The sequence below is a fragment of the Neodiprion pinetum genome, chromosome 5, assembly GCF_021155775.2.
Source record: "Neodiprion pinetum isolate iyNeoPine1 chromosome 5, iyNeoPine1.2, whole genome shotgun sequence".
In the NCBI taxonomy this organism is placed as follows: Eukaryota; Metazoa; Arthropoda; class Insecta; order Hymenoptera; family Diprionidae; genus Neodiprion; species Neodiprion pinetum.
In genome coordinates, this window is record NC_060236.1 from 6249057 (window position 1) to 6262704 (window position 13648).

General features: G+C 37.6%; 1 protein-coding gene across 2 annotated transcripts in view; it reads left to right on the forward strand.

The window, feature by feature from the left end:
• LOC124220108 (uncharacterized) overlaps window positions 1-8742 on the forward strand; it is a 35653-nt gene extending 26911 nt beyond the window's left edge. For both annotated transcript variants that reach the window (XM_046628569.2, XM_069135927.1), the window contains exon 2: window positions 2620-8742. In XM_046628569.2, coding sequence (XP_046484525.1) covers window positions 2621-3502 — 882 coding nt within the window. In that variant the 5' untranslated portion in view covers window position 2620 and the 3' untranslated portion in view covers window positions 3503-8742. The remainder of the gene's footprint in view (window positions 1-2619) is intronic.
• The last annotated feature ends 4906 nt before the right edge of the window (window positions 8743-13648 follow it).

Here is a 13648-nt window from a genome sequence, read left to right on the forward strand (position 1 = left end):
TATTTGTAAGCTCCGATGAAGGGGGCTATAATACATGATATCTGAACCGGAAGTTGGTAAAAATTCCAATTTTCCGAGAAGGCGATCGATCCGTCAGCGAAAGACGCAGTTTCAATACCAACTCGTTTGTCATGATTCCTGACGCGAAATAAAGAGCGAAACAGGGATGGAAGCGATTTTACGAGGAGGAGTTGAAGCTCCGATAGCGCCCAATTTCGAATTACTTGGTGGTGAAAGTTGAGGTGATGAATCAAACTTTGAAGAGACAACAAAGTTTCGTTTGATCGGAAACACGACGATGCAAGATTTCAAAAATTCAAGTTACAATTGAGCAAAGTTCCCATAGAGTAAAATTTCGAAAATGAAAATATAACTCACAAAGCGTAGTTTACTCAATAAGTGGGTGTAAAAAATCAGAAAAACCGAAAATCGGAATGAAAAATATCGAAAATGCAAGAGAAAGATCAAAGTGGTAAAATTTCCTCAAGTCGGAAAATTCACAGAACTGAAAATCTCGGATCTTTCGGAATTTCGACGTTTCAGATTTTTCAACTCTCTCATTTTCGCACTTTCGGAACTTTGAGCGTCAGGCTTCGGACCATTCGAAACTTTGATGTTTCGTAAAAGTTCGATTTCTTTACTTCAACTTTCGCCGCCAAAAGCTCGGAAATTGAGGCTTTCGGGACTTTTCAAATTCGAAATTTCAATCCCGCCCCGATTTTGCAAAGCCAATTCCTGCTCGCGCCCCGCGATTAGCCGCCGGCGGGATCGAGATGATAATTTTCCGTTTATTCACCGTGTTGTGTACAATGGAACTCCCGAGCTGTAACGATATTAATCATCGGCCGGCTAGACGCATGGCGTAACTGTGAAACCCTTCGGGGTTGTTTCAACTCCGCGTCAACCAGAGTAGATCAAGCGAGTAACTTTTGTACGTGTGCATTTGCTGATACGCGCTAGAGATAATTCTTGGAATTCCACAAGAGTGGATATAACCAAATGAAAGACTTCGGAGCTTTTGCCTTCTGTTAAAGTTCGCGGGAGGAAATGGTACATGTACGAGTTTCGGATGAACAGATGAAACACGGATTGTTCATTCGCGGTTTTTTTTATTATTATAAGAAATAACGATGCCGGTGATAAAACCAGAAACGAATAAATGACTGTTGTTTCAGCCAAATTCCTCGTTAAACTTCTGGTCCGATCTCACTTCCGATGATCCTCAATTTTTTTATGTGGTTCGAAAAAAAGAATATTCAATGAGACGTCGTTTAGTTTTTATTGGAGAGACGATTTTTCACAATACTGTTCCTTTAATTTCGTTCCATTCTGAAATGCCGGCTTTTTCATTATCAAGAGCTGGAAAGCTTCGGAAAGCGAAAAATCACTAGCCATTCTCACTTGAAATAAACTTGCTTCAAGGGATCTTGAAACGATTAAAAATTCCAACCACTTGTATACCTGATACATATGTCCGTGTATTGTATATACGTGAATCGCTCTCTGGCTCGCAGAGTTCAGAAGAAATCTCTTTCAAGTTGGCTGAATTAAGTACGAAAGTGAATGAAAATTTCTGTACGTTTGCTGTAGTACTCGGCCATAGTATCATCCTCAGGTTATTTCACTAGGGTTTTAATTTTCTTTAAAAGTAACGACGCGATGACAATTTAACGGTGCTTTTTACTTTTTGTCGGAAATTAAATGTGCTTATGAATATTAGCGAGTTAAAACTCGACGCTTTTGCGATCATTTTATCACGAGATAACCGCACCTTGAGTATTTATCAAATCGAGGTAAACGATGAGTTTCCTAAAATGAAATGGGAGAATAAAAAAATTGTAAAGTAAATTTTCATTTTATATCGTTTAAATGTGGTTAAAAATCTAATAGATTTTGCTCTCTGCGGTGACTGATTTTGTACAGTAGACTATTTCCTTAAATTCTGCAAACAACGAGACACTTTTTTCACGAAATTGTACCGCAGATCTTGATTTCGAGAAGTGGAAAAAGTTCCGCCTAAAAAGTTACATTATTCCAGACAATAATATTGTCACGGAATGAAATCGAACAAATTAACGACTTTCAAAGCCATTTTGAGTTAATAATACTTCCACAATTTAGCTTTATCCTTATTTCTGTGCATTAATTTTAAGAAAATCATTATTCCAGTCTAGACCAGCCATGCGAATCGTTGCTATCTCTAAGACGCTTAACATGTCATACGTAAAAATAATACCAGCGTGCATGATCGCGTATTGTGTGTATGTGCCGTAGAGTATAACTTCATATACACCTATATGTATATAAATACATAGACGTATGTATAAAATCGCCGATACGATATAACACAGCGAGACCTGCAGCGTGCATCCTGTAACTATCGGTCTGACGATCAAGGCGTAAAAACTAACTGCCTGATACGTGTATATAGTCCAGAATAGAAAAAAAAAAAAAAAGAAAAAGAAAAAAAAAATAACGAGAATAGATGCAAAGTAGAATCAGAGAGTGACGAGAAAAATCGAAAGAATGAAATGAAACGAATTAGCAAAGACGAGACCCAAATCAGAGACGACATAGATCTCGAATTTGAATCTGACGGTTGTGTTTCCGGTGTTGCAGGATGTACACGGTGGGCTTGCACTCGGCGCTGGCGATCAAGCGTCAGCGCAAGCGTCGGGACGAGCAGCGTCGCGCCCGCGAGCGCCGTTACAGCGCCCAGAGCGGCGAGAGCGGTTTGACGTCACCGAGAGCATCGACCGGCTCGCTGGACCACCACCCCCGTCACCACCACGCGGCCCAGGTTCACCGAGCCGCGGGGGAGGGGGTGCTCGACTCGAAGGTGGTGACGTCCGTGGGCATGCTCCACATCGGTGTCGTCTTCCTGGTCCTCGGGGCCTTCCTCTTGGCCAGCGGCCTACTGCCGGGCGACATGGCCAGCTGGAGTTCGAAATCGAGCGGCGGTTGGTGGAACGAGCTAGTGGCGACGGGGATATTCGCCTCGGTGATGGGCATCTTCCTGATCGTATTGAACAAGGTGATAGCGAAGAAGGAGGAGGACGACCTGGAGGAGTACGTCCAGCGACAGCTGACAAGGTCGAGGTCCGGACACCGTTTGGAACGCGACGTCGAGACCGGCGGTCTTACCACTCGACACGCGAGGCGCGCCAAGCAGCTCAAGGCCGTCGTCTCCTCCGGCACCCTCTCCGTCGACGAGACGGAGCCCAACGTCGACGGATCGCCTCCGCGAAGCCCACCGCCCGCGTACTCGCCGCCGCCGGCATCCGCGGCCGATCCTCAACCGCAACCGGCGCATCTTCTCGAGCAGATAACCGAGGAGGATGGGAACAACGACAGGATCGAGACGTCGACGACCCCCAGCCTCAGTCCGGGCTCGCCGTGCGATACCAGAGAGCTTATACACCCTGACGCTACGTTCTGCAACCTCAATGGAAACCATCCTCAGGCTCACAGGCCGCTTTACGTTCACGTCTCGAGGATCTGAATTAATCGGATTTTACGATTGTTGTAAGGGGGGGGGGGGGGGGGGGGGGTGCTTGCAGGTACCCGTTATCGGGGATGGTTTTATGCGGCAGTTTTTTTGTTTTTGTTCTTTTTTTTTCTTTCTACTTCATACATACCTCGTCGATATCAATGCCTGTACCTACTACGTCGAACACTTGTCGAGTATCCTGTGTGTTTATCATTGTTGGTTATACCTAGTTACTGCAGCCGTTTTCGTATTGGGTGTATATTTCTTTTTAGAGGCTGCAGTTGAGACTTTTTTGGTCGCGGGAAAAACTGGGGTTGGGATCGGTTTAAAAGGTTTTAGAAAGCTCGTTGGGGGTTATGAATAACCGTTTGAATAATCTACAACAATGCTGTTTGGGCCAATGATGGCGAATTTGATCTGAGCAAGTTTGAATAACGCAAACTGTGAAATGTATGAACAGTTTGAGAATATAGTGTTTGGAATTAGAACCTTCAAAATGAATCTACTTCATGGTAGTTTTGATACGATTTTAATCCTTCTGGTCGTGTATCGCGCGATTCTCTGAACAAAAAACGAGAAATTTTACGATACGACATTGTTGCGAGACGGAATTGTGAACGTTGACGAACATCCGTGAGAACGTATTTACACAAATTTATTTTTATCTATTTTTATCAACCTTAGAGACGTCTGAAAGAAAAAAATACTCAGGTTATCTCTGAATATGTCGATCTACGGTCACTGATCCAATATCCTTGTACCTATAACTCCACAGTGAACAAGGTAAGCAGAGAAACATGAGAACTGATTCAAAAACACCAGTGTTCAAATAATTTTGTAACGTTATGACTAATTGCAAAACCTTTTCTCAATAATTGACATATCAACTTGTGTTATTCGAATTTACTCAGATTCATTTTAATTACTTGTGAATACATGTCGTTTCACTCGTATCCGCTATTCATTCGTGCACTCAACGTTGCTCGAAATAATTTTTTTTTTGTACGGTTTTTCTCTCTTCGCCTAGCTTCTGATTCGAACGATTTGACAGATTCATGCTGAATGCCATACGAATGCATTTCGAACCATGGGGATTCGTTTGAGCTCGGCTGATTCGATTCGCTTTTCAATTCTCCAAGATCGTAAGTGTATCGACTCAGTTCGAAAATGGTCGACCACTTTTTATTCGGATTAAAAACCACGCAGCTGCATCTGCTCCAGCCAAAAATCGAACCTCTTTATATATGTATAACATAATAACCATGCACGTAATATTATAGTTTACATAAATAGTTGGGAATAATATTGCGAAGTTGTTAAATGAATGCGGGAAGCGATTATCGCTTCGCTGTTAACGATTAATAACGGCATTGTAAGATCCGTGGAGCTTTTCGTATATATCGTCCGATTACAGAGCTTTTAGATGATATATATGTCGCTTCGGTCTAATTGCGAGACGATACTTTTGCTATCGCAGATGAGGAATACTCAAAGAAATTAAGAATCGAATCAAACTCTCGCCAAATATTCGGTAAAATCATCGTTGATTGTAATTTTCGTCAATATTTTTATAAATGGTCGAAATTATTAAATATACGTGTATAATTGTAATATTATAATAACGTGTGATCTCCAGCCTCGAAATTCGTTGAAAAATTTCTACGTAATTAACTTTGCACGAATTATGATCAATGTGACAAAACAAAGAAAAAACAAAAAAGAAAAAAAAAATGCGCCTTTTAAAAGCGCCAGTTTTTATTCTAGTCTGCATGAATTTTCTCGGTGTTCTTCTTAACTGAGAACAAAAAGATTCGATCCAGTCTCAAGTATGTCGTAAAATTTTTATTCAATCGCATTCCAAAAAGTCGAATGAAAATTCTCGTCGCTAATTTTACAAACGGAGAATCTGAGTTACGCAATTGATTTTTCACCAGAAATTAGTAGGTACGACACAAAAGTAATTTCTTTACATGTGTTTACGGTCAAACAAACCACTCGAGCATCAATTAGTGTTTTTTCTTCTTTTTATTTGTTGCATAAAAATTTGAGTACCAAATTGCTTTACTTTCGCGGCGGCGATATTTCGATTCGGTATTAACAAAGTTCATCACGATTGAGTGGAAGTTTTTCAAAAACAGTGATAAAAATTTCATCGGATGATTTTACGCTGCGGCGGGGCCCATGATCAAAGCGAAGCGTTGTTATAATAATTGGAAAGTAACATACGAGATTAACAATAAGATAAGAAATGAATTAGGGCTAATCCGCAGCTGCGCAACATATATATATATATATATATATATATATATATATATATATGTATGTGTGTGTGTCTGTGTGTGTATACATATAAGGACCAAAATAACCAGAAGAAATAAATACGTGAATGATTAATGAAATTAATTATGCGGCGGAAGAAGCGACGAAGAAAATTATTAGGCTGATATTAATACTGGAATTGGATTTTATAATAAATGTGAATCACGTGTTGATATTGAGATTTTCAAATTGTCGCATAATTTGTTAGCTGCCATAGCTTTAAGTAATTATTATAAAGAGATTGCCAAAAACAGAGACGTAAAAATATGCTAATTATAAAAGATACTCACTACAATAATTCTATTATTGTTATTATCATTTTATACCCTTGTGCAAATCGAAGTCAGCTGTAAAAGCTTTAAAACGATATCGGAAACATCGGAAAGTATATTATATATATATATTCATCATTATTATTATTGTTATACGATACGATATTCATTCATTTGATAACGACACAAATTAAGCATCGCGTGTTTATATATGTAGTGTCATAAATTTTAAGCCTTAGTGTTGTATAAACGATCTCACACGTTCACTGTTATAATGTAGTAAAACTGCCGCGATATTAAGGGAGTGGAAAAGAAAAGACAAGAAATAAAAAAAAAAAGATAAATAAAATAAAAAAAAAAAACAACAAGATTAAATTCGTCATAATGTTATTATCGTTAATAATAGCATACTTAATTTTTTCTCTACCTCAAAACTGTAAGTATCTTTCGAATTTACATGTCACGTATAAAACAAGTACCTGCGCAATTATAAGTTATATCTATATCACTTGTCGGATACGCATATTGATAATCATCGTTTTTCACTCTCGCAATTCTGTGTATAGGTGTATTAACTTGACGCGATATTTATCGAATTCTCGCTAGTCTTACAGCGAATAACGAGATTCAATAAATAGCCGCAGTTTGTAGCAAAATTTCGATACGTGCCGACATTCGGACTGGAAAATGTTATTGAATAATTTAGATCACGCTTCGTGGCTTGGAAATCGGTTTCAAATATTCTCGTTGATTTTTATTTTTTCCCTCTTCTTGTCACATCGCGTTGAAGATGTTTTCTAGAAATTGTCACATTCCTTGAATCGCGAAAATTAAATAAAAATTGCACCATAGTCGTTTATGAATAACTTAAAAAAGGACTCGTGTTCTCAGAGCCACGATTCGATACTTTGCGGTTATTACAAAAGTTCAGGAGCATAATTCGCATCAGTAATTAACAATTGTTAAAAAAAAAGTTGATTGATAAAAAAAAAAAAAAAACATCCGACGTTGCGATAAATTCTCTTAGAAGAGAAAACACGAGTCCTATATATATATATTATATACGCCTATATCGAACTGTCGATAAATAAACATACGTTAAACTTTGAACTAACTAGGCGATCGTTAGGCCTTTAATTATAGCCAGCCGGCACAATATACAATAATATAAATCTAGACGAAAACTAATTGCGAATTTAAAAAAACACTACAACCATTCCATTTTAATATCCGATTAAATAATTGATATCGAATTTCTCCAGGTATAATCGACCTAGTGTAATGATTATAATATTGAACCAACTAATTAATTTTATAATATATCTTACATGTATAGATACGCAACGTATAATATGGAGGAAAATTTAAAAAAAAAAAAAAAAAGAAACGAAAAAGAGTATGAGATAACTGAATAATAAAGAGCAAAAAAAAAAAAAGAAAGACAAACCGCTGATTGTATCTAGATTATATAGTGAAGTTTTCAAAAACGCTGATATTAACTCGTATCATGTAACGGATAAATGAAATTATTACTCTATAACGATCACAGTTTTACAACGTATAAAAAATGTCTTGAAATATCTTTTTTAAACAGCTGACTTTACTAAGTGTAACATCAATAAAATTTGGATAGAAAAAAAAAAAAAAGAAAAAGAAAAGAAAGGAAAATTCTATTTCGTAATACTCGATCTATGTATATATTATATGTAGGTATATGTACCTATAATAATCGTAATCTAAAATGTCAACACACCGAATGCCATATTTTGTCAAATGTGCTTCGAAACGCATCATATCAAAGGACCATGAAACAAATGACTTGATCCGGAGGGATTGAAATATACACATAAGTACCTTGATTCTGACTAATTTTTTGTTACTTATTTATTCATTTTTTTTTCCATCACTCATCGTTTCGCTCAACTTCCGAAAGCGTTTTTGAGAATTTCCACGAATATTGCCAGGATCGGGCGTTAAAAAATTCTGTGATCGAAAAATTGATTCACATCAAAAGTTGAGACTAAAAGAAAAGTAGAAGAAATAGAAATAGAAGGAGAACAGAATAAAAAAAAAACAAAAAAAAAAAAAACAAATCTTCAAAATATTCAATCAAACTCGATATTAGAATTATACCTACCGAATCATTCAAATTGAAACATTGACGCAATGAAGATATTAATCGACGTGTAGGTATCCAACGCATTGCATTCGTGCATTATGAAGATTGTTCTAATCGTGCATAATTTAGTGTAAACATGTACCTCTGATTAACATCGTGTAACGCATTCCTCGCGACATTCCGTAATTATGCATTTTGTGTATTATACATAGACTATACAATGAACACGTTACACTTACGCATGTTGATTCATGTGCAACTGTACATTACATCGTATACTTTTACATTTCCAATAATTCTAGCTCTACCAACGCACTGTATGATATATTATACAATATTACATCGCATTCGATTATACGTCTATATGTATACGTAAACGTGTAATATCTGTATACAGTTTTAAAGTCTTTAATTGAATTGTTGTGCCTTTCACGAGCGTCGGCGAAATTACCTTTCTGTTTCGTCGATGTTGAAAGAGGATACCAAAAAAAAAAAAGAATTGAAAAAAAAAACACAACACGCTTCAGGTCCGATCGATTGGCTGTTACGAACACAACCCATTCGTTCCTTAATTTATTCACCCATCATGCACGAACCTTTTCTCTTTTCATTTTTACATAATATTTAAAAAGGTTCAAATGTGTACCTGTGCATACCTTAATTTGTAATTACAATGTCGCCGTACAGTTTACCTACTTTTTTAGTCGCTTAAAAAGGGGGTTAAAAACGGAACGCGCGAAATTCGACGTGAAGTAAATCAATTAAAGAAATAAGGTAAATTTCGTTCGTCTATTGAGATTAGAAACAACAGTTATTTAATTATGATAGTTTATATATGCTAGCGCTGTAAGAAGCTTCCATTCGGCGTGTAAAATTTATACTCTAAACTACTCTATAGTTTTAGCGAAATTATTAACAGTTAATTTTGACTCGAACAATCCTCTCCGTCACGCACATACCCACAATTGTATAACTTTCTACAGCAGCGAAATATTCGTATACCGTGTAGAAGCTGAAAGAAAAATTCTACGATATTACTTTGCTCTCTAGTTTTCAAGCTTTCGATGAATATGTATATATGAGTCTATCAACCGTCTCTTTGAAACGTAAATTTTACCGTCGAAACTCGAGAGTGAACATTCCAAAATTTAACAAAACATCCCAAAGCTTTGTGGTTAATTTATACCGACTTAAGTAAAGCTGAAATTATTTTCCCGTTAATCGAAACCAACATTGCTTTACCAATAATGAATATTCGATTATTTGTCGAAAATTAATAAAGCGAAGTAATTTATTATCCATCAGTATCGTAGAATATTATTACTATTATTATTATTATTGTTATTATTATTATTATTATAGGAATAGGCTTCTCACGGAGATTTTCTATATAATATAGTAGTGTATGAATACTGGTGTATTATTACACGTACGTCTCACCTGCGTACTTATACATTACTTGTTATATAATATAGATGGCATTACACTCAAAGTAATAGAAAATTAATTATCTCGTAACCATTTCTTGAATTGAATTGTACATCTGTTGTAATACCTACAATGAAAACGTTTATGAATTATTGTGTAAATTTACGAACGTCGATTCAAACTGCTAAGGTACATGTACGAAAAATTTAAGTAATAGACTATGGTTATATAAATATTCATATAATATAAATATACAATATACGTAATTATTGACTTAACGTTAAGCTTTCTAATGCCATTTCTCTACCACTTAATATATACATTTGACGCACGACTTTTTCGAGAATAAAACTTTACGAAACGCTCTAAACAAGTGTCATGATTTTCGATTTTCCTAAATACAACCGCAGAAAGATCGACAGATAACATGATTCACTCTGTACACGTATTAAAACACGATGACGTATCTCCGGTACTGAGAAAAAATTCGTAAATATAACCTGACGTTCACATAATCCGTCGACGGAATTATAATTCATATTTTTTTCTCCTTTGCGGTCAATTGTTTTGTCCATTTTTATTTTTTATATTGTTAATTTAATTATCGGACACCGGTACGCTTTCTCACGAAAGTGAAATTTGCGCAGGGAAACAGGATCGGATATAATTTGGTTAAACATTGTCCTGCAGCCGCACCCTTTCCGTGGCCTAACGATGTTACCGCAACTGTAATTCCAACGAGAAATGTGTAGAGTCACATTAATTACATATTTCAAACAGAGTGTCTCGAATGTTGAAACAATTGTGATTAAAGCTGGCGATTGCGCGACGATAAATTGAATTTTACAATCCCGGATGAAAATTTCAACGATTCTAGCAATCTTCAATAACGAATTATCTGCAAAGCTCGATATTTCTCGGTACGATTTTCAAAGTTCCTAACCCGATATTATTCTCTTCGATTGAACCACCGAGTGTTCCTGTCCCCAGAAACTTTATTTACACTCGATGAAATCGGGGTGGCGAACAAAGTGGACCGCCATAAACGCACTTGGTACTCCACGTGGAACCCGCGGTGTTGGGTTTCAGGTTTGAGACGTCGCGACGCCCGTCGATTTTTATTTCACGGTATTATTTCATCCACCTTATCGCAGAGCCGTTGAAACGTTCGTTTGTTCTCCACTCCGTTCGAGTGAAAGCCTACAAGAGAAGTGAGTTATCGAAAACCGATTAAACCGGGACGGTGTATTATAAGCACAAATCAAAAGCGACGGATGGGTTTAGCGGGTGGGATGCGAAACGGTGGGTAAATTCGAAGCGCACTACTACGAAATACGCAATTTGTGTTTGACTAACTTTTAATCGAAGCCGAATCGTTTCCCGAATCCATTATCCGATAAGGTCAATAATGACCTGATAATTTGAAATCGTAAAACCTTTTCAATCTCGTTCATATCTTGTACCAAAAATCCGTTTAACATTCGTTATAACTGATACAATTGCAAATTGGTCAGGAAAGAAATCATCCAATTTCGATTTCAAACAGCGGTAATTTAAATTATCAGCCTGAATATGTATGAACGAATGAAAGATATTTTTGGGCGTGGATCGAGTTCCGCGGCAGCTTGCGAAAGTTGGTAGAAAAAAATTTAGCATTGATTAAAACTGACTGACGGAAAGAGAGAAAAAGATGAAGAGAGAGCATTTCTCTTGGAAAAATATTCGCAAAAAGGATGAATCAGCTTACAGACTGAAACATCGTAACTTGGGCGAAAATACATGCGTAATATTTGCAAATAGAAACCAAGAGTCCGCTTAATTTTTCGTTGCTTTAGTTTTGAAAATTTCCGGGAATGAGCTTTCGTCTCCTGAAAAAATGGTCGAATCTTGTTTGCGTCGGGGGTTCAGTATCCTTCCTATTTGCCGAAACCAACTTGGGACTGGTGACCTCACGATATATAGAGTATTGGAAATTTAAAAGCGTGCGTATAATCCCGAGGGGTGAATTCCGACCCCAATTTCTCGAGTCAACTTTTTTCGGGTCAGGCGCAAACGAGTTTATTAATGATTCGAGTTAACCGTGGGTCATGAGATTCAAAGACAGGTCATAAATTTCTGGACATTCTTTAGGCGACGGGGGATAATGCAGATATAATGATGACCGGGAGACGATGAACCCGGGGGCATAAATAATGGGAGCAGCAATTTCTCAGAGTTTTCAGGTCGTGGGATAGGATTACATCCCTCCGGCCTGCAAGCCGACCTCGAATTATAATTAAGGTCGACCTACGATTTATATACATAAAATAGTATCCGTCCGAGTAATTACAACAAGTAAGAAAATTCGCCGTTGAGCATCTGGCGAATTTGTGGATAATTGGTGTTTACGATCGTTGTAAGCGTTTCCCTGGTGATGGAAAATGGCCTTACCGAGATATAAGTATACCGAGCGAAGACGGAGCCGAGGGCGTGTCTTTTGCATAGCTATACGTATACCTAAAGGCTGGGTGGATTGAGGAATGGGCTTAAATTAGTTGTTATTAGGACCCGGTAAACACAGACGTACGTTTTCGTGTAAACACTGCGGGCAGCAGCTAACGCAACTCTCTATAAACCTGTATCCGTAAACTTTTCCCGAGTTTAAATTTGTCTTTGAAGAAATCGAGCATCCCGAGCAGGTGCAGGCCGCTAAAATCGGGATCTGCAAAACCGCGGTTTCCAATTTATGTAGAAATTCAGCCACGCCGCGTTTTGTGTATATATACAAGATACGTATAATTCTCAGCGCCAAAGCTCCGGTTCACGAAATTTTCCGATATACTCTTTCAACCCCGTTTAAAACCCAAGTATGCCGTTACCAGCCGTCGATATAGGCATGTAACGTATATATACGTGGCCATGATACGTCATCCTGCGAAGGACAGAAGAGTGTTAAATAACACCGAGACGCGAGGTCGGACCAATCTCAAATAAATTTGGGCATCGCGGTATGACTCGACATGCTTTACAAGAAACAGGACAATGGAGCTTGAGATAAAGCTCAACCGTTGCGAGTCGTATGTCGAAAATGATTCAGCAGCTTTTCCGATCAATAATCAGTTTCGCCGTAAAGACCGCAATTGAGTTCATTCTAACAGTGTTACAAACAATGATCAGGGAATTTTTAATTTAGTCATGGGAGGAACTGAAAATATCAACTTTCTATCAAGGGAATTAGAAATTATTTTTTGAGCTAACAAGTTTACTTTTGTTTTCGTGAAGGAAAGACACGTTTTACATTATATTTTTCTTCAATTCAAATTGAATTTGAACCGATTATAGACTTAATGAGCTGAACAATTTAGATTTTAGTAACTTACTAGAAGTGGGAAAATTTCGGGAAAAACTGAGACTTGGGCCTTGGAAAATCTGTAAATGTCATGGAATTTGTTTTCCCAAAATTTTGTGGTCACCCTGGAAAATTCACAGTGCACTTCTATCTTCGAATCGATATATCCCTTTATGCAGCGGATCGTTTACGAAATTAAGACCGGGTATCAGGTAAGCGTTACTTTTTTGAAAACACACCACGACGACGTGTGACTTGTGTATTATGCTTCTCGCCGAAGCTTATTACTCGGTTTTTTAAATACAATTCCACACACGTTGCAGACCGTGCAAGGCAAGTGTGTACAGTTTGAATTGAATTCGAGTAAAAATAAGAACATCGTTTAAAAATGGAATGTGGTGGAAAAGGGAGGGGCTGAGAATTTCATAGATTTACGTTTGTTATACGTGCCGCGGATACACACCAGATATAACTATCGGACTGACTCATACACTCCGGCAGTAAAATTTATTGACGGAGAACTCGCCCGCCTCACATTTGCGCAATGTTTATACGTATATGGATACCTGGCACTTGTAACAGTGCAGTAAAATCAGCGATGGGGATATCGGGTAAATATTTATGGAACATTCATCAAACATCGCGATAATATCACTCTGAGAGGCCGATGGAAAACTCGCAGTCTCTGGAGG